Below are 22,884 nucleotides of genomic sequence, written 5' to 3'. Positions count from 1 at the left end.
ATTATGGTATAAAAATGTTAAACAATAACATTTCTTTTAATAATAAAAAATATATACCTCAATATAGTCAGCCTGCACTTTTAAAAACCTGAACTTCCACAGAATCAGTCTGAGAGTATAATCACTGCTAATCTTCTACTTGTGAATAACTTAATGTATTTTGCTACTTGTAATATTGAGGTTTTTGAACTTATTTTTATTGCTACAAGAGAAATTTTTGTTTGATACTTCTATACGACTACGATTGATCCAATGTAGTATGATGAGTTTTGAGAAAATGTCGGTGAGGAAGATAGTAATGTCCATAGAAAATTTCGGAATTATTAAATGATACGTACACCAAGGTTATATATATTTTCAGCCGTTTCTGGCCCAAATACGCACTGCTCCTCGTTAAACAGGATATCTGCCACATATTGCCGTATAGCAGTACGCTCTAAATATGGTGAATTATCCACTAAGGGTGTACAATTTTCCGCCACACATGATTCAGCAGACTGACTTAGCAACCGTGGTAATTTTGTTAAACTTTGGCAGTCCCAGCGATAGACCATGTTTGTTTGTGTCGTATTCTGTAAGAATTTGGATGCAAATTGATGTTAAGCGGTGCAGTTTTGCAATGTCAGACTCTTGCCGCAGTACTTTGATCTGAAAGTTCTTATGGAATTGTTTAATGAAATTTCTCGTTCTCATGTTTTATGCGTAGTGTATTACACAGAATTTTCGATTTTTCACAACAGTAATCTCTTTTCTTGTTGCAATTGTCGTCTGTCTGACTCGCTTCTTTCTGTTTTTCATTCTAATAAGAATACATGCCCTACGCAATAACTTGGAGAGTTGTTTGATAACTTCATATACCAGCAGACATATTTCGAAGTGTATTCATTGTAGAATAACAGAACAACAAGTATTTTCAAAGAATATAATGTAACTGCACAACAGTAGAATTATTGCTTTGAAATTTTTGCATTATACCATGGACGAAACCACAAAACCTTCCTGAGGGATTTCTCGGTACTGGGAATCTGTCATAATATAACGAATGAGAAAATCAACTAGAATAATTTGTATCACTTGTTTTCTATAGAAAAGTAAAACGGAACATTAACACAAAATCATACTCATACTTTCATGAAAATCAATTATTATGAACCCTGTGAAGACTATAAAATACATATTTCCTCTGCTGCTATTTGATGGATCAAGATGAAAGTTTCAGCTTAAGTTGAACATAAAATAGGACACATAAATACGTTTTATTATTCACGTAGTTTGCAGTGTTGCCACATAGTAACTGTACATTGACACAAAGTCATACTCGTACTTCCTTGAAAATCCATTATCATGAACCCTGTGAAGACTATAAAATAACATATTTCCTCTGCTATTTGATGGATCAAGACGAAATTTTTAATTAAAGTTGAACATAGAACAGCTAAATAAATTTTATTATTCACCTAGTTTGCAGTGTTGCCACGTAATAACTAAAAGAATCGCGAGAAGGGACTTTTTTAGGGAAATTTTCTTAAATATCCCTCAATTATTTTTTCTTGTACGCAGAAATGTCTCGTTCGTTACGTAAACTGAAGGCCTACTCTCTTCCAAATCGATCGAGGTATAACTTGTTTCAGTGTTGCACTGACGGTCGGAATATTGACACAAAGTCATACTCGTACTTTTATGAAAATCTATTATTATGAACTCTGTGAAAACTATGAAAAAACAAATTTCCTCTGCTGCTGTTTGATGGATCAAGATGAAATTTTGAGTTTAAGTTGAACATGAACTGGGACACATAAATACATTTTATTATTCACCTAGTTTGCAGTGTTGCCACGTAATAAGTAAAAGAATTGCGAGAAGGGACTTTTTAAGGGAAATTTTCTTAAATATCCATCAATTAGTTTTCCTTTGTACGCAAAAATGTTCCGTTCATTACGTAAACTGAAAGCCTACAGTCTTACAAATCGATCGAGGTATAACGGTTTGATCTACGGTCATTTAAAGAGATCCCATCGATGTCTGTAAATATACACGGGTGCTAAAGGGTTAAGGGCCCCAGGACCCAGGTGTTGCACTTATATGTTGACCAACAACTATTTTTTGATTCTAAGGACCCTAAGGAACATTTCGAATATAGCGGCAAAAGTTCCCGGGGGGGGGGAGTTATTACCCCCTTCGCCTAAAATCCTTTCTTTTCTAAGTTTGCAATCTGATGACATTAGCCTTGCACAGTATATTAGTCATATTTTTATTATGAACTCAATCTGTAAAACAATGATGTACTGCACCACCACCATTTTCTTGAAAGTAAACTATATACTATTTCTCTGTACGTGCGAATTCAATGGTATACACCTTGTAAGTTATCTATAGTTATCTTTAGTTCAGTAATTGTCTACAGTGTGACGTCAAAGTTGAATGCCATTCCTTAATTTGAAAACTGTGTGCGAAGAATAGTCGTAGAGGGATACCGGTAATAGAGGTGGGGTACATCAAATAGGGTTTGGTGCATCATGGCGGTCATCTTGGATTTTGATACGAAGGTTCATATGGGAAAGTGGAAACGTGGCACACTGTTTAAGATGAGCTTTTCTTATACCTCACCCTTTATTTCTTGTTTATTTTAATTCAAGACGAAATATAAAGGGATTTAAAAAATGAAACTATATTTTCTTTTTCAACAAATTTAATTTTCTTCTCTGTTTTTACTTGGCTTTAGTTTGTATGACGACCTCCAGAGGTCATTTTAAGTTCAATTTTGTGTTACAGTAGATACAATTTACCAGATTAATTACAATTTTATTTCGAACCGATGACTTCTGCATTACGATAACGGTCTAGTTAATAATAGGGGGAAAAATATCCCCACTGATTTAAACTGAAAATCCAAATGTATTCAAAACTCAATTTCTCGATCTTTAGATACAATTTCCTAGAACTGACCTACTGCAGCGATATGTTCTCATCACAGTGTTCTAAAGACTTCATTTAATTCTAAATTTTCCTAAATATGTATATAAAAACAAAAACTCGTATAAGGGACTATTAAAAATCAATATTATTTATGTTTTAAATATTAAAATATATACAGGTATTATCGTTAAACTATGTTACATTAAGCAAACTTGAATATTACAGTAGAAAACGACTGTACATTTCCTGATTTGTACTGATTGTAATATTCTTTGATAGCTGTCATGGAAAACATTTCATCTTTTGGCAAAATTCTTATCCATGGCAAAACTAGATCGCTGGATGTTGTTGATCTTGGATTTTATTCTTCCTTCAAGGGATTCTTGGGACATGGCGTACGACAACTGATGTCTGTAAAAAAAAGAAGAATGAAAATTGATAAATACTGATATAATAGCACTGCTAGAATTATCTTTTGGAAAGTAACAAGTAAATTTCTATTTTACACACACATCAATTGACAATGAATTATCAAGACAAATAATATACCTCAAAATAGAGTATAGTTTACTATATTTTTCCACAGAAGAAACAAGGATGCTGATGCATTTATCATATTGCTTTACAATCCTCTTGGGAAAAAAAGAAAAAAAAGTGTTCTGCATACGGAAAAAACTCTTTTACAGCTATCTTCACCTTATCACTGGTTCGAAAGTGTCTTCCGATGAGAGCTTTCTTCAATGATAGAAAGAGATGGAAGTCGCTGCACACGGGATTCACACTGTACGACGGGTCTGCAAGACGCTCGCAACCGAGGGTAGCAAGGTGGTTTTGTGTTGCCGCCGCCGGGTGTGGTCTTGTGTTGTCGTCCAAAGCGAGATCAGGCCGCTTTCTGCGAATAGCACACATTAGTCTTGTCAATGTCTGACAATACAGCACAACATTGACTGGTCCAACCTTTATATTTACCAGCCGAACTTTCTGATAGCACTGCGATAGTGCAAGCTACAGGATGCTAATCGTACGTCACCAAATGACGTATGCATTAAACCGATGTCTTGTTTGTCCCCATTGCTTTACGACTTCTTTAGGGGGATACTTATTTTCCCACCTATTATTGAAGAATATTTTAAATACCAACTGCTATAAAATATATCACAGAATGACAAAAACTCAGAAAGATTTGGGGAAGGAAAACAGCGGTCCCTGACCTTCCCCAAATCCTTAGATGGCTGCGTCATGTTATTTTTTGTAAGTTAATGTGTGAGTGGGGAGAGGAGTCACACTGAAATACTGAACAGTCGAGGACTCAATGTTGCCAAGTTAATTAGATTTTCCTCTTATTGTAGTGGATTTTAATTAGTTTTTATTAAAAAAGAAATCCAAATTGTATATCGCTCACGTCTGGACTTAGCAAATACCGTTATTTTAAGTATTCACAGCAAGAAAATTAAATTTATTTACATAGAAAGCGAATAGTTTTATTTCTTATACTTTATATACTTCACTAATAAGTTTCTAGTACACTTTTCCAGCTTACAATTAGTGTCTGCTTATTATCAAATAAATAAGTTACGCTTTCATAAAACAGATATTCCCTTAGGTACGTATGTCAATGCACTTTAACTTCTTATATTGTCATCAGATACGATCCTTAATTTAAAACTCATGCATCTTAAACCGGTCTTTCTATTAGAAGTTGTACATTTATCACTATATAACCTGTTTTTTGTTTTTTTTTTTTTTTTCTGTATCTAGGTTGATTAGTAGAACTGGATTGGAATTTAACGTTTCATTAACTTTTTTCCTGAGTTTTAATGATTTTCCCCGGACAGCTTCAAGGATTATTACCACTTACTAATGAAATTTTTCGGAAACTAACGCGAGAACATTCTTTTTCAAACAAAAATAAATCAACAAAACTGGTGCACCTATGTCGAAATTATGCGTGATCATATACACAATTATGATATGAACATTGTCAACCATTGTGAAGTTTCATGATCTAGCTCAGAAGACTATGGTTAGATCTTCATGAAATTTATGTGGAACAATCAGAAAAAGAATACTCCATTAAACAAACAAAACCCTTTAAGATCAGTAGAAGACATATGTTTGAACATACGCATAACACATACCGTATGTATAAACGGGTCTTTTTTTTTTTTTTAAGTCGGTTAAAAACAAGTATGTATCTCAGTTCAGAAGGTCAGAGACCTGAGACTATGTCTACATTAGGGGATTCAAGATGCTGTAGCTCAACTGATTTCAGCGTTAAGAATTTAACCACGAATCATGACATAACACACCTTGATATAACTTGTACATCTGTTTCCTATTATTCTAGATTGCTGTATTGTGTTCACTAAATACCAAATAAACTTATTATTCAAAGTTGCCTTCATTATCGAGAATGACTACTTTGTTTCCTTGACCTTAAAGAACTTTCCAATAATTTCCCTCACATCAAAGAACTTTTCAAGTTTCCCTGATTTTCCAGCTCTGTGGGAACCCTGCTTTGAGCACCGACGCTACGTGAGACGTGAACCTACAGCTTAATATGAAATCCGAACCACAAGAGCTTCCTCCGGGAGTCGAATCTGGGTCTCCAACGTGCGCTAATCATATAGCACGAGAGAGTTCTTTGTGTCTACGTTTTTCTCGTAGAGTACACACTTCATTCGCGTACATCAAATCCTATACAAAACAGAAAAGAAAATATTGTTACACTAACCGGAGGAGAACAAAACTAACCTGAGGAAATCTCTAGAGTATTTCTTTCCTTTGTCTTCTCTGGAGTCTTCCTCCTTGTATTTGGCTATATTTTGCTTTCGCTCGTGATCCCTTTCAACAGCGTTACTCATCATTTCTTGACGACGACGTTCCATTTCCTCTTCACTGAGCTTCTCCTGCTTCGGCTTTACCCACTTCTCAGCTCTCTCCGGCTTTCCAAACGGTGGCTTTCGTCTCACAGGTGACGGGGATCGAGATTTTGATCTTCTTCGACCAGGAGATGCACGCGATTCCCTGAAATCTTGCCTCATATATTTTGAGCCTTCGGTTTTCTGTAAGAAAGACAAATGTTGGTAGTAAGTAAGACAGTATTGTTATGCATTTTAAATATATCATTGTGATTGATTAATTTTACACCAAAAATTTGAATCCTATGCACTTTGTACAAAACTTTTCTGTTTGTAACACATTTATAAGATTTAATGATTTTTACACAGCCTGTAGCTGTGTAAATATTTTTTTTTCAATATATCAATACGGAAGTTGAAAGTATTCAGTAAAATATGACAGACCACATTCTGGAAGAAAAAATCAATTAATATTCAATGATTTTTAAAGAAGCACATACATTTATTAGTATATTCATTAAAGTCTATAATATGCTGTTAGTTTAAGCAATGATTGTGTAACGACAATTATTTGTGGACTACTTTTTAATTTAAATTGGTTCTTTACAGTAGACAGTATAGTTTTCGCAGAATGTAAATCAAATTTTGCTGTCTGTTGTACATATTATTCGTATATTTCTATCGAAATATACCCTCCAATTAGACACAATGGTATATCGTACGCCGTATACTGAAAAATTGTAAGGTTTTTATTTTGTAAATTATTCATCCTTTAGTGCTTTTTGCGTCATATACTTCTTTTACACGCCATTTCAAGAAGACGCCTATGACAAGCACCCAGAGATTTTTATTTATTTATTTTTAGTAGGTACCCTACGAGGGAAAATTGTTCACAAAATTATCTCAATGAAGTGCCAATATATCTATTTTGTACGTGAGCTGTGTGTCTACAGTGTCCCTTCGTCGCGAAGCACCAAGTGCGTTTTTTTTCTTTTCTTTTCTTTTTTTTTCAAAGTGTTGGGTTTAATCGATGACAGAGACAATAAGTCTCGAATAAAATCCCGAATAGTAATTCGGATCCTACTTGTACACAGTAGATCCCATTTCATATCCGATTAATTGGGATAATTATGATTCTTCCGTGTTTTTCACTTTATGATTTTATATGTTTAGATAGCAAGTAGAATATGTAATATATTCAATGTTCCCGGTACATCCCTATCCGTTCTAGTGTACTTCACTAGAACTTCACCATTTTCAGTTACATATTTTGAACGTAAGAGAGGCAATTACATACCCTAGTGAAAACCTGAAACGTGAAATCTGCGATGATAGTGTAGTTGCAACCACCAGCGAAGTAAATATGATTATCACTATATACAGAGGTTGTTCAGTCTACATTTGGTCAATTTCGACTTACCTAAAAATTTAGAAGAATCCACGGCACCAGGTCCGTAAGTGCTCGATGTGTTTCCCTGGGTTCCTAACAATAGCCCGACAGCGTACTTTCCACTGTAATAGGCTTCTCTGAAGAACTGGGAGGGGAATCTTGTCCCATTCCCTTTGCACAGCTTTTCCAAGTCCTTTCACAGTTGTCACACGCCGTTTTTTCAAAGCCCGTTTCAGCAATCCAAATCCACAATAATCCATAGGACTTGCATTTGGAAATTTAACAGGTACCTCATTGAAAGGTATCAACTGTATACCACTTGCCTCCTCCATCTCCCTGTAGAATGCGAGGGACGATCGTGAGGTAAGTGATGAGGTCTTGTCCATGTGAATGCGCACCAGAGTGGAGTCATTTTCGTACATTGTTGGAATCTCATGCTCGTAGATCGGCCGCGTGAAGTTCTTGGCACCTTTCTCTCGGTACATGATGGCTCTCGGTTTGCCGCAGTCGGAAAGGTAAATCCATGCTTCATCGAGCGTTACGACGTAGGTCTACATCCACCTTTGTTTTGCCAGATGCCGTTCGTACAGCTTCCGGGCGTTACACTTCGTTCTTTTTGCTGGGCATCCGTGAGAAGATGGCCGCGAGCTTTCATGACTTTTTCCAGCTTGAGTTGATGGCGTAACGTCAGGCTCACAGTCCCCAAAGACACGTCAAGACGATTAGCCATACACCTTTGTGTTGGCGGATTTTCTTGCATTGCCATTTTGCGAAGTTTCCGTTGCATGGTGGAGCTAGCCTTGGTGCATAGGCTACATAAATCTATCCATCGTATTTACAAGCAATTTCCCACCTGTAGAAACAGCGTCGTCATAAATTCCGCTTATCTGCGTTGGGTAACTTGTTCCAAACAAAAAGCTTCTAAAGGTGTACTTTGAAGTCAAAACTGAAGGGAAGACGAGTGATCATAGATGAAGGGGAAGTAATCGTAGGCACAGCACTGCTAGCCTTTGAAGAAATTTCAGTTACGAATCACGTGACAACCGCCAGGCTGTTCGATGAATCTGCACATTTTATGGCCGAATGGTGTGAAATACTATGACAATGTTTTGCCTTTTCTGACTGATGGTGCTCCTTATATGAGGAAAGCTGGTAAAGCTCTTTCCGTATGCTATCCTACCATAATTGAAGTGACGTGTGTCGTACACCCCCTACATAGATTGTGTGAAAAAATCTTAACCCTTTATCCTAAAGTGGACAAGTAAGTGTCAAATGGGAAGAAATTTTCATACAATCGCAAACTAGAATTGAACTTTTCAAAGAAACAAATCCCGATCTTTCACTTCCTCTAACACCCGTAATCACACGATGGGATACTTGGCTTAACGCAGTACTATATTATGCGGATCATTTTGAAGCATTTTTATCTGTAGTAGCTAAACTAAACCCAGACGATGTTTCATCCTCTTAGTAAGTGATAGTGCCTTGAAATGTGACTTGACTTTCATATCTGCCAATATCGGTTTCTTGACTCACTCTATATAAAGAAACTGGACTCTACGGAAGATTTATTGAGTACTTCGTGTAAAGAAGTACAGTGCGTTGAAAGAAAAGCTGAATGTTCTATCTGCTTGGAAAACTGAAATCGTAAGAGAAAGAATTTAAGGATTTGTTTGAGAAAAACATTGACTATAAAACCCCGTGTATAATATCTGAAGTATTGGAAGGCCAAAACACAAGTGAAGCTGATGGTGTGAATATTCGTGATATGCCCCTTTTGAAATTCGCTAGGTTAACATCGTCTCATGTAGAACGTTCCTTTTCTCAATATAAGGCATTTTTCCGTGACAATATGCATGGCTTTACGATGGACGATTTGGAAAAGGCATTATTCACTTCAATGTCTATGGAATTCGACATCTGATGAATAGGAACTATTGGTGAGTACCAGTATTGATTTTTCTTATATTGTGCGTTCTCCCATACTTTTCCTTAAATATTATTTAATTTTTAGCAATTTTTTTTCATTTTTCAGCACATAAAAAATAAATATTTTACAGTTTTTTAGCACAAAAATCCGGGCCCTAATTATTATCTTCATCGTCTTCTTAACATGTTTCTCCACTCTATTTTGTCTTGTGAAATGCCCAAGTGAAGTCTCATTATATAATTAAAATCAAAATTATTAATCTTCCAATAAAAGACAATATTTCGAGCAGAATTATAGACACCAATACGTAGTTGCAATAGTCAAAACCTTACTATAGTGAGAGTCTTAGACACTTATCTCAAATTTCAATTTTTCTTCTTAAGACTGGAAAGTACACTTTACCTGATGAATAACTCGTTAATTTTTTAATGTCTGTATTTATGAGCATTAAAACTCATCAATTCTTCTTTGGTAAGGTTAGAGCAGTATTTATCAATCAACTCAAACACAGTATCGAAGTCAATGTGAAGCCATCTTAAAACACACTATGAGATTCGATTTTCATTTATATCTATTTTACATTAATAGCTTCTGAAATAAATTTATCGATAAATATAATCATTAAATTCCCCTATTTGGACAAAATATGTATTTGGAAAACTGTTCAAGTATATACATTTCATATTAATATCTTCTGAACAAAATTGATCGACTGTAATAAATGTGAATACAGACACTAAAAATTAACGAATTATTGACCAAGTAAAGTGCACTTTTATAGAATCTCAATTCCAGTTTTTCCTAAGTGTTAATTTGTTTTATATAATAATTTGCATTTTGTTGTAAATTTCGTATATTAATAGGCTCGGTGGCTCAGTGGTAGAGCGTTTACCTCCGGTGCTTAGGGTTCCTGGTTCGATCCCAGCTCGCGTTGTGTGGAATTTGTGGTGGACAAACACCGTGCTCATCGGTTTTCTCGGGGCTCTCCAGTTTCCTCCCACTTTCTTTATTCCACCATTTCATTCATTTCTCATCATCACCGTCTCCTTTAGCCTAACCGGCATAACCGTGGGACGTAAAATTTAAAGATTTCATTTTATTTTTCATATATTAATAATATTTATTTGATTTTTTCAAGTTTTCGTTTACATCAATTAGTTAATTATACTCTAGCTTATATGTAGACGTAGTGATATTAATAATCAAGTTTGTCACCCATTGCAATGCATATATTTAGGAAAATTCTTATAAATTCTGTGAACTTATATTATTTTAGTATGATCGTATTAAATATTCGATTTCTTTAACTGTGATAAATATATTCAAAATTATTCACTCACACGTGGATGACTATTAAAATTAAGCGGATTATACTTATAATCTTGTACATGCATATTTTTCCATATGTTTAAGTAACGTTGCCATGGAAACATGTGTCTGAACTTCTGATTTGCTGAACGTCTGGGATTGAGACTAGGTACACTCATGTCCAAAATTATTGTCGCATATCTATAAATATGTTGTTGTAGGAACATAATTTGATAGCGAATTTGCCCAGTATTTTTCACAATGTTAGTATGCATACAATCGGCAAATATATGTATGTGGCAAATTTCATGTCAAAAGAGCAGTAAATACGAACAATAAAACGAAAATAAAATGTTCTTGTCCACTTAGCAACATTTTGTTTTACTCATTCTAATTTTCGTATTTATAATTCATTTCCTATGAAATGTACCACATATATACATTTCCCGATTATACACAAAGTATCAGTACTAATAGTACTCTGCAAAATCATTATCAAATTATATTCTTAGAAGAAGACAGTTATAGACATGCGACAATAATTTTGGACATGAGTGTACATCGATGGTAGTTTTAAATGCAGTCGATCGTATGGAATGTCCGTTCCAGTTTTATTTAGCAATTTGATGTTGTAGCAGAAGTAGCTATATTATATATCTAAAGTCTAATTACTAAAAGTCCAAAAGGAAGAACTGAACTGAACTGAAATTGTGGAAGAAAATCTACCAAATAAAACAACTGAAAAAAAATCAGTGACATAATTTGTTTCATACGGTTGCTGATCCGTAAATCTTGGTCAGTAGCATACGATAGGCTGAAACTTTTGTTTGTTTGTTTGTTTGTTTGTTTGTTTGTTTGTTTCTTTAAAATTAAGGTAAAACTAAATATAAGGTTTTGGAGGTTTTAATAGTGCAGTTCAAATTATTTTTACTAGGCAGAAATTCAGTTTGAAGAGCATAGAAAAGGTAATGAATATGATTTGTGGCTAGTTTTATTTTAGTCCCTTTTTTCCTCCAGCATTGCATAACATTTACAAGCATTGCACATTTTACTACACATCGAAATTATTAATACTTTGGCAGAATGAAAGGGTCTTGGTGAATAAAAATGTAATTGTTTTTTCCATCCAATGACCTACCTCAAATTTATAGTATTGACAAAATTCTTCAAACCAGTTTTATTCCGTAGTATAAATTTATTATTCAACATATAGTCACAGCAGATAAATATAAATGCAACAAGTACAGGTTAATGGATACTTTTATGTTCAAAATGAACGGATACTTTTACGTCCCACGGTTATGCCGGTTAGGCTAAAGGACACGATGATGACGAGAAATGAATGAAATAGTGGAAGGAAACGGGAGAACCCCAAGAAAATCCACGAGCACGGTGTTTGTCCACCACAAAGTCCACACGGCGCGACCTGGAATCGAACCAGGGACACCAAGCACCAGAGGTGAACGCTCTATCACTGAGCCACCGCGCCCTCTACTTTTATGTTATTTAAAATTGTTCTTTGCTGGTGTTTACAAAAAAATTTCCACAAATATTAAGAGTTGACTATTTTCTTTTTTGATTTTGGTACAGATACATGCTTAGTGGCCCAGAAAAGATGGTTATATTGTGGTTTAATGATATCTGTGTTTAATTATAAGTAGTGAAATGTGACTTGTAGCATATGAATAGTACAAGAAATTTATATTTATGTAGAGGCCAACATCAGAGTAAAGTAGTGATGTATGTTATGATTTATGTAGAAAGCATGCAAGGTTTTGTCCTACTTTTGATTTTATATGTATATTAACATTGCATGGACAGGAAATAACAATTTAATATTTCATACACTGTGTGTGTAAACACCTGAGCACAACCTTGTATGAAAATATGAAATTTATTTTATTTAAAATCTGAGAATTACGTAACTATTGAAAACTGATTATAACGTCAACTATTAACGAAACTGTAAATTAACTTGTATCAGTTATCACTAGAAATTCATTGCAAACTTTCTTTTTCTTTCAAAATGCCCATATATAATTTGCTGTGAATAAAGATTAACCTACTTTTTACACGATTTTATTTGCGTTTGCAGTTTAGAAGTTGTTTCATACGAATTCTTCTGTATATTTTCGATTATGAGAAATTAGTTCCAACTAGTAACAGCAACAGGGTTCTCATGTATACAAAGACGAACATATCTTCTGAATTATAAGTTAACAGGTTTTCAGTAACTCAGATTTGCGGTTGCAAAAGCAAAACATATATCAATTTTTATTAAGAAGAATTTTGTTTTTAGCATTTGTTGGGACATATTTCCTAACAGCTGTTAAAATAATGGCTCTATATTGAATATCCATTTTACATAACTTATTACACATTTATTATTATTATAATTATTATTCTGAATGAATATACAGTTTTAACAAGGTTACACTTTCCAGTCTAAACAGAATAATAATAATGTGAAATAAGTGTCTTTACGAATCTAATTATAGTGTTTTTTTTTTTTTTTTTTTTTTTAATTGCAACTACATATTAGTATCTCGTAGTTCTACAAGCACCTCATTTTCACTAGAGTTTAGTATCATCTCATGTAAACAGCTCGCTGCATCCTGGTCCTGATGAAGAATAATCAGTAAGTTTGTTCGAAATATCGACTACCTGTATTTGGGAAATTCTGGTTGCCATAGAAATACTACAAGGTTAGTACTTTTTATTATAATTTTAACCCTTTTAATCTCACTGTTCCCAAATGGGAACGATTTATTTTTATCAATTTTTGTCTGTGGATTATTTGTTGTGGATTTATTTCGTTTTTTACAGTAAGGACATGCTACCAGTCCATATGCTACTACTAAAATCCTCTTGAGCTCTGTTGTGGCTAAACAGTTAGCGTATGTTCCTTTGGCATGGGAGACCCGGGTTCCATTCCTCGCGAAAGCTCATGTGGTTCGGATTCCACGTTAAGCGGTAGGCCCACGTCTCATATAGCCTCGCAGCTGAAAGGGATGATTAACTAAAATCAACAATACTAAAATTCTCAAAATATATTACATGAGGTCAGAATCAATAAGTTTAGAAGGAACTAAGAAATTTTGAAACAAAAATAATTTGGAATTAAAAGGGTTAAAATAAGTTTTTACGTTCCAGTAGCAATTATCTGCTTATTTTGCTTCTATATTCTTCTTTTTCACTGAAAATCGTATAGCAGGAGGAGGAGAAAGCAAAGCTACTAACATATTACATGCTTTTCTCATACATTGATTATGATCACGTGGTGGAAGCATTTCGCACATGGTTCTATTTGTAAACATTAACATGTGCTCATATTTACAAACAATACCACGTGCATTTACTACAAGCCACTGTGAGATGCAGATGACAGACCACCAGCGCCATCACTCATCACGTACTGAAGAAGAGCACCATCGCCACCGCTACAATGAAGCAGCTATAAAATTCAGAGGATCTTCGCAACGGACAGTCAGCCAGTCCTTGGCTTGTCAAGTCCCCTCCCTTAGCTTGCAGTGGAGCTCTAAGGCCTTCCTTTCTCACTTAGCATGCAGTGGCGCTCTGTTGGGAAGTCTAACTTCTCATAGCTTGTAGCGGAGTTTTGAGAAAGCCTTAGTACAAAATCACCTAGCCTGCAGTGGGGCTTCATGGTTTTCTTTTCCGCGTTTCGTTTGCAGTGGAACTCAGAGGGACTCTAACCTCTCTGTTCTTGTAGCGGAGCACTGAAAATCTTACCCCAACTCACATAGTTATGAGGGATACTTCCCTTGGCCACCTGGTCTTGGAACACCTACTTATCCTACTCATTAGAGAACTTTTTATACGTATTTAGTGAAGTCGTATCAATACTGTCTTATACCTGGAAGTTTCGTGGTAAAATTGGTAGTGGAAGAAAACGATTTCCGTGTGTAATTGCTCTACCTTCTACCAGAACAAAAGAACTTTACAATATATGGTTCATGTGTTAAATTTCAGCACCATCATGTACATCTTTTCTTCCTTCTCAAGAGTTGTATTCTCAGTTTTAATATGTCTGTCTCTGATGATGAAACAGAATTGTTTCAAAAATTTGGATGTTAGAAAACAAACAAACTAAAAATCACGAAGATGTTATATCACTAACTTCTACCGTTTTGGATTTTATCTCTATCTCACACACATTTCACTATTTTACCCAGAAACTCAAAGAAAAAAAGAAAGCATCCACGACTATTCTTATCAAACATTTAGACAGGTAGGCCAAAGACACCTAATATTGGAAACCAGGCCACATTATTACTTGTCTAATGCCTATTAAAACTTGGTCTTCATGACAGTGGGTAATTTTGATCTGAGACCTTCTGTTGGGAAAGTTACTTCAAAGAGACACTACTTACCTTCTAATACGCAACTTATAATTTTAATCAAACTTATGATTTATTTTTTATTTCTGTTTTTTTTAAAGAAACTACTATTCTCTTAGAAATCTTCACGGTCAGCGGAAAACTTAATTAAAGAAATACGGACCTCCTTTAAGTATCATTTGATTACCAATGAGTATGCATAAAGAATTCTTAAAAGAGGAGCCCTGGTTAGTTTTTAAGATAACTATACACATGCTGCAAACAGATCTTTTTGATCAAACTTACCACTAACCCGTACGGCTTCCGGTAATGTTTACCACCTTCATCACTAGAGTCACTGTGAGTTCTTTTCCGTCTTTTATGAGATTTCCCACTATGCTTCTCATCTTCACTATCTGACGCTTGCACTTTTTTCTTTAAGTCTACAATATCATTTTTGTTAAGTTTCTCTTTTAATTTGCTATACTTGGCTGCGAGTAACTTATCGAGGTCTTTATCAGTCACATTATCACTATCACTAGTCTCACTGTCGCTCCCGCTTGAGTGATATTTACTCTTCTTTTGCTTCTTCTTCTTCTTATGCTTCTTGTTTTTCTTCTTCTCTTTCCGTCTCTTCTCTTCTTTCAACTAAAAGTAAGAAGGAAAACAACAATGTTACTGGGATTCTGTACAAAAACAACTTTCCTAGCCATACTTTCGGCTTCGCTTAATCGGTTTTGATTACAGGATTATTTAAAGATACACATCACCGAAAATATTAAGCAGAATCTTTCCAATCGACATGACTAGCAGTTGACGCGTAGCTTAGAAAAATAGAAGAAAAAGAAGCATAAACCAACAGACTGAAATGAAATTTTCAAGTTTTACGTCCCATGTTTATGCCGGTTAGGCTAAAGGAGACGATGATGATGAGAAATGAAATAAATGGTGGAATGAAGAAAGTGGGAGGAAACGGGAGAACCCCGAGAAAACCCACGCACACGATGTTTGTCCACCTCAAAGTTCGTTGGCGCGAGCTGGGATCAAACCAGGGACCCAACCACCAAAGGTGAACACTCTACCACTGAGCCACCGCGGCCCCCAAACTACCCGACTGATGTTTGTCAGCTATATTGAATTCTTTATTCTTAAATCGCCTTATAAAGAAATTTTAGGTGATACTTAAAAAGATATTAACAGTTATGTCAGAATAATGCAATCATTTCACAATTCACATAGAATTCACCCAAACACGTCAGTCAGAAAAGACAAGTGTGGAAGTCGACAGTATACATGTAAAAGATGCAACACAGAACCACTGTTTCACAGCGCAAACGTGATCGTAAAGGACAAAGGAAGCAACCTAACCGATATTCAGAAGGGCATGATGATAGGATATCAAGCTAGGACTGGCAGTAACTTCGAAACTATTAACATTGTGAGTTGCTCTCCAATTGCTGTACTGGAATGTTTCAAGAATGGACTTGCTGACTGTCAATAGCTTGCAACTATACATTACTTAATGACATAATAGGATGCATATTAATAATTAAAGTTAAAATTGTACTCATGAAGCATCCGAATGTTAAAACAACGTACCGACGCTGCGTTTCAATGATCTCTTATCTTCTTTACCATGCGTGTTTTTTTCAGAAAGAAATTATCCTGTTTGTAGAACTACCCATTTTTATCAGTATCCTCCAATTGTAGAGAAAAATGTTCGGGGTTATTAAAATTTATTAGAGACCACTACTCCACTTCTTACTTCTTCACTCCGGAGAATACCTGTGCCGCATTAGCACACTTGATAATAATGCTTCTTATTGTCTTTTATATATACCATATAAGTATTTTATTTTATTACATTATTTTATTTGGACTCGGCGGTTATATGACCAGTTTTCTCAGATATATATATATTGTCTCAAACAGAACTTTCAGGATTATTTCATTTGGTAGCAAGCTGTTTGTACATGTTCTATACATATTTATCCTTTAGTATATTGCCGCAAAACCTCAATATTTATTTTGAAAATGCCTTCGTCACGATTCAATTTTGTAAATGATAATTTGAACTTGGTGTTTTTCATATTTGCTTTTACTGCTTGCTTATACTGTTTCACTACTGCCACTATCGATATTTAACAAGTTTGAATTTGATCATAATAGATCTTTTGTCAATCTTTCACTGCTAAAAGCTGATCCGAAAACTGATCGTGCAACAAGAACGTCCAACCTATATTCCAGTTCCGCTCTGGCTCGAACATTTTCTTCAGGTATCTTACAATATCCAAAGCATTATTTGAAGAACAAAAAAATGTTTCTACTTTGGCATTTTATTTTTATTTTTGTACAACTCCAATGAACAACTTCTGACAGATTTGTATTGTAATAGATATTACAGTATCCACGTACAGCTGATTGTTTAGCGTGAAGGAACAGAAGTTTCAATGTTATTCAAGTATCACGAGGTAATTAAGGAGATGCTTTAATTAGCAGGGTTGTATTAAAAAAAAAGTTTAACGTAACACAATTATGCTTGTTAGGCTAAGGGAGAAGATAAAACAATTGAATGATGATGGAAGAATTGGTGGAATGAGAAAGTGGGAGGAAACGGAAGCAGCCCGAGAAAATCCACGTACACAACGTTGTCCATCACAAACTTACTTGGCCGGGATCGAACCAAGGACCCCAAAAACCAGAGGTAACCGCTCTATCAGTAAGCCGCCGTGTCTCCCGGGTTGTATACCAGGATAGAAAACCAGAAGGAACTGCGATAGAAGGAACTGCGGGTGCTAACCAACCACCACCCGCAACAAGCTATTTGACGGCTATAGCTCTTCCCACGTTTTAACACGAGGGCATATTACGTAATATAAACATTCTACAGAGGTGAAAGAATATGCGTACAGTATACTGAAATACCGTATCATTTTATTAAGATTTCTAGTTAATTTAGTTACGGTTCAATCTACCTGTTCAATAGCAATCACCTGTAGTATTTGAAACGAAAGACGTACGCAAACTTTCAAACTCTTTCTACAAAATTTTTAATTGACAGTCGAAATGAAATACATACATAACAATTAAATAATTAAAACTAATCTTCGATAACACTTACCAATTTCTGGATTTGTTTTAATTTTATGGGATTACTGAGAAGCTTTGATCTATTTTCTATTTCTTTCTTTTTGATCACATACAAAGGATCTTCTTGTAACTTTCTACCAACATCCACTTGCTCATTTCCGGAAGACGAAAATATTGAAGCTGGTATACAATCTATGTAGTGAAGAAAAAAAGTAGTTATTTCACGTATTATCTGTCTTAAATAAGTTTAAACTTGCAAGACACGGTGATAATAATCTCATCAACTAGCAAAGTAAAGTTAAAAGAAAAATAAAAATAAATCAAGCTGGTTTTCTTAGTTGCTAAAATAAACTCTGATGGAGTATAATTTGTAAAATTATAAAAACAGAAACTGATCGTCGTAGATAAAAGGGAACGAACAGTAGTAAAAGTATTGGAATTAAGAAAATAAAGAAGGGGAGGAATGAAATGGGGTAAAACCTACGTGAGTGAAAGCTCTACGCTAGTAATAATACCACTGTGTTATTCTTCATATAACCATGTTATTATACTAAAATTCTCGCTTAAATAGAAAGTTAACAAGTTTTGGAACAGGTATTTACATCCAGTGATTCTAAAATATACAATGTTGGAATGAAAAGATACACAGATTGTTCAATTGGCGAGAGCGACTTACAGTTTTTCGTTTGTTAGGCGAATACTGTAACGTTGCAATACTACGTTACAGTACGTAAAGAATATACGTTTAACCCTAGGATGCACAAGATAAGTCCAACTGACTCGTAAGATTTTCCACATAAGCACTTCCACATCGTTTCTTCCTCGAAAAACATTTGATCTCCATGGGAGCTCCTACTTTTCCCTTCTTAAGTTCTTTCCTCTTAGATTATATACAAAACTCACCATATTCCAAGTAAACCCTTCATTTATACCTTCCGTTAACCAACTACACAAACTCATCATTTATATAATCGTTCTGACGATAGCGACAGCTTGTAAGTCGATGAAATTATAATCAATTAAATTAGGCAGAGAGCATTTATCACTCTTTATTTTAAGTTATTGTTAATTTTCTTGTAATTGTTTCGAATTTATCGAGCCTCAACAAATCACGAGAAGTGAGATGTCAGGTCATTACTTTTTAGTGACAATCCATGAAGTGCCCACGTCGCTATTTTTCTGTTTTTCTATACATAAATTATTCTACTGCGTAGAAACAAAATAACCAGTTATATAACGATTGAGTCTGCAAAATATTGGCTAAAGTCCAAAAGTACTGATCACTAGGCAGGCAGGAAATCTAATTTCAATGTATTTCTTGCGTATGAATTCTTTATCACGAATATGCAGGCACAGTAAACTCTTCATTTAGCGGTCTAATTAGGACGAAAGGGTGTACGTAAAATTAAAATTCAATTAAATCGATAATTGATTTAAACAATATTTAAAATAAGGATATTACACTTGAAATTGTGCTGTATAATGTAAATGTACAAAGTTAAGTGTACGTAAAAAGAAATCTTATTTGTACATATTAGTAATAAAAAATCTTACTACTTGCTTTTTAATAATCCAAGATCTAAACAGTTTGAACTGTTTATAAGTCAAAATTTCCAGATCTGAACTATATTTTCTAGAAAAGCGACATTCTGTCCGTTAAACCAAGAGTTTATTGTAGTACAGTCAGTTTTTGTCTGCAGTGAGTTTTATTTCTCAGTTCCCAATTAATTAGCTTCTGACTTTTGTTGTTGGTGGCTCAGTGGAAGAATAAATTGAAGTATTTAATTTCTACAGTTACATACAGTTCATTGATTACTTATGTATTTTTTAATTTCTTTGAGTTTAATGTCCCACACTTATGCACCGAGACTAATGGAGACGGTGATGGTGACATGGATTACAATAACACTGAACCCCCGCAGCTTCATTTTTCTAAGATTGTTCAAAACTCGTTGGTAAAACATGAAGAACGAATCCATTACTTCTGTAGTTTCTTAAGAACATCAAATACAACGTAACACTCAATAAACATTGTGGCGCGGAAAAATATAGATACAATCATAAAAAGCACCTTGCAATGCCATAATGACTACATTTGTGTTAAATCAAACATTTTATCAGTAATAACAGACGCCCTAATTTATCTCGATGTTTACTAAAATTCTGCTTATACAGAGTGTCCGTAAAATTACAGTGCCCTATGAATGCTTATGCTTCTATGTAAATAATGTATGACCTGTAAACCAACTTGTATCTAAGAAAGATCTTCGCTACGCTAACGTCAGGATTCCAGGTCGCACCAAGTGGGCTTTGTATTGGACAAACATCATGTGCGTAGGTTTTCTTGGGGGTTCTCCCGTTTTCTCTCACTTTTTTCGTTCCGTCATTTCATTCATTCTCATTATCACGGTCTCCTTTAGCCTACAAGTATAATCACGGGACGTAAAATTAGAAACTTTCCTTTCAAAACTAATGTAGAGAAGTGTATGCAGGCATATCCGAAGAAGTCTATTTTTACCATCTTTTATACAAAGTTATTTCAAATTGGCGTCACTTTAAATGAACATAAATTTTCTGGACAGTTTGTATTTCGGTCACCTATGGCTGTCCTCGTTTCGGATCTAAACGAACGGACAGTAACGGAGTTGTATGCCAATAAACGTTTAGATGCTACGAATCTCCTTATCTGAAACAAACAAACAAAATGTAATGATTTCTTAGATGTAAGAGATAATGGCGAAAAATTCAAATGCACTGTTGTCGGATTATACTTGATATGGACACTAGTTACTAAATATAGGATGGAAGGTATTATTTCGTGTAATTTTTCTGTTGAAAGTTACCCATGATATCGCGTCACATTTTACTTAAGTTGCTCTAATTTGTGTTGTGTCCGTTCGTATCGTACCTTCAAATTCCGATTTAACAAATATAGGGATAAAGCAGGTATGTCCTATTATTATTAGATCCGTTGGTAGTCTCATATTTTACTAGTATTTTAGCTCACCAATATATTGAATGATGTGTAATGCTTTGTACGAAGAAATACATAAACAAATACGAAAGATATCTGCAATTGTAAAACTATTTAATGGAAGTAAATTAATATTTTATTTTCTTATACTTCCAAGCCACCTTTACGTGATATCGTAACTTACATGGACTGTTGGAAAAGTTTTAACAATTGCTCAGAGATGGCAATGCAATCGGAACAAAAGCATGAGAATTACGGAGCCACATCTGTTCTGAATGTACAGGAAAACTTGCATCGCCACTCGTTCAATAACCTGGTTTACAGAGGCATGGAAAGCAGCGAAAGTGTTAGAGACCTGACAACATGAAGCAAAAGAAAGTTTGAGTGAACATCAAATCTCTGGTGCAAAAGGAACTAAATGCGAAAGCGATAAAACTGAATTGGACACAGTGTTGGGAAACTCTCCAACATCATCTGCCATTGTTAGCAAATGAAAGATGCTGTTCAAGCTTGGATTTGACAGTGTTGAAGATGACTCCCGTAGTGGACGTTCGCCAACTGCCGTCATACCAGAAACAATCAATAACGTGCATGATATGGTGTTGGCTGGGCGATAATTCAAGTGGCCGATCATGCAGTGGGCATATAAGAGGACCGGGTATACAACCTTCTTACTAAAGAGTAGGACATTTGGCATGATGGATGCCGCCCCAGTTCGCAACGGAGCAAAAACATGTTCGTTCAGTGACTTTCACTGGATGATAAGACGCTCTTCCAGAGAAATTCTCAAGAGTTCCTGCGGCGTTACGTCATTATGGACGGAACGTGGGTTCGTCATTACACGTCTAACAAAGAAGAAGAAGAAAGAAAGAAAAAAAGCTCAAAGCGCATACAGATTCCCGGAAACCAAAGAAGGTAAAGGTAAACAAAATGATGGCGTCAGGTTTTTTTAAATCTTTTTTACGCGAAAGGAGTCATTTTGACAGACTTCCTGGAGAAAGGAAAGACCATCACCGCACACAACTTTAGCAACTTTCTGGACAAATTGGAGGAGGCAATCCAGAGGAGTCCTCACATGAAGGAAAATAAAATGCTGTTCCACCTGGACAACGCGCCAGCATTGAACAGAAACTGGACCAACTTCCATTTCAAGTGCTACCCTAGTTGCCTGATCTTGCCCACAATGACCTTCACCTGTTCCGAAACCTCTAGAAATTTTTGGCTAGCAAGAAATTTCAGTTCAATGAAGAAGTCCTCTCCAGACTATTTTGCAGCCCTGAACGAATCGACATATTCTGCTAGTGTTCAAGGCATTCAAAGGCTGTTGGAAGAAATGTATTAACCTTCGGGGAGATTATGTTGACAAATAACACCTCAATCACTCTGTTATTGTATTTCTCTCCGTCCGATTGATAGAACTTTCTAAACAGCCCACGTACATTATAAATTAATGGAAAGGAATGCAAATAAAACAATTATAACTCATACCATATTCAATGGAATTTTTGGATGAAGAAGCTCTCTGTTGCATTTTTTCTTCAGCCTTTTCCATTTGCTGGAGCTGTTCAAAAGTCTTATCCACTGCTCGGCCCAAGAGATACTCCTCACGGTCGATAACATTTCCTGGACCTTTGTACATCCAATCCAATTTCATATTATCCTTTTTCCTTTAAAAAATAAAAATCAAATAAATAAATTAATAAATAAAAATAAAATCAATCTTATTAATATATTACACAATGTAATGGTAAACGCACCGACATAGTAAGCCGGAGATCCGGGTTCGCATCCTGGTCCTGTCGTGTATTCTTTTCGCTCTTTGTATATCACTACTATATTTACTAGATTATTTTAAAGCTTTTCCATATACATGTGAACTCTCAAGTACGCTCTTTTAGTGTCAATACATATCACATACCTAGTTATATTTACAAGTCTTGTATCAAAAAGTAAGAAATACTCGAAGGACAAAAGTTATGATTGTAATCATACAGCAACACTGAAATACTTTGAACGCCATCTGAATTAATTCTCGTTGCGTTTGTTCAAGAAGTTGCATGAGTTAAACACAATCCACA

General features: G+C 35.1%; 1 protein-coding gene across 1 annotated transcript in view; it reads right to left on the bottom strand.

Annotated features, from left to right (window-relative positions):
* Window positions 1-2,671: 2,671 nt before the first annotated feature.
* Cwc25 (CWC25 spliceosome associated protein homolog) overlaps window positions 2,672-22,884 on the bottom strand; it is a 34,582-nt gene continuing 14,369 nt past the window's right edge. The window contains exons 3-7 of the mRNA XM_081760380.1: window positions 22,295-22,473; window positions 17,864-18,024; window positions 15,049-15,390; window positions 5,671-5,981; window positions 2,672-3,327 (exon numbers count right to left, since the gene is read on the bottom strand). Of these exons, the coding sequence (XP_081616506.1) occupies window positions 3,213-3,327; window positions 5,671-5,981; window positions 15,049-15,390; window positions 17,864-18,024; window positions 22,295-22,473 (1,108 nt within the window). The 3' untranslated portion in view covers window positions 2,672-3,212. The remainder of the gene's footprint in view (window positions 3,328-5,670; window positions 5,982-15,048; window positions 15,391-17,863; window positions 18,025-22,294; window positions 22,474-22,884) is intronic.

Source organism: Thermobia domestica, chromosome 1 (genome assembly GCF_964235325.1).
Source record: "Thermobia domestica chromosome 1, izTheDome1.hap1.1, whole genome shotgun sequence".
In the NCBI taxonomy this organism is placed as follows: Eukaryota; Metazoa; Arthropoda; class Insecta; order Zygentoma; family Lepismatidae; genus Thermobia; species Thermobia domestica.
The sequence above is the reverse complement of the archived record's forward strand: the minus strand, read 5'-3'. Positions and strand labels throughout refer to the sequence as shown.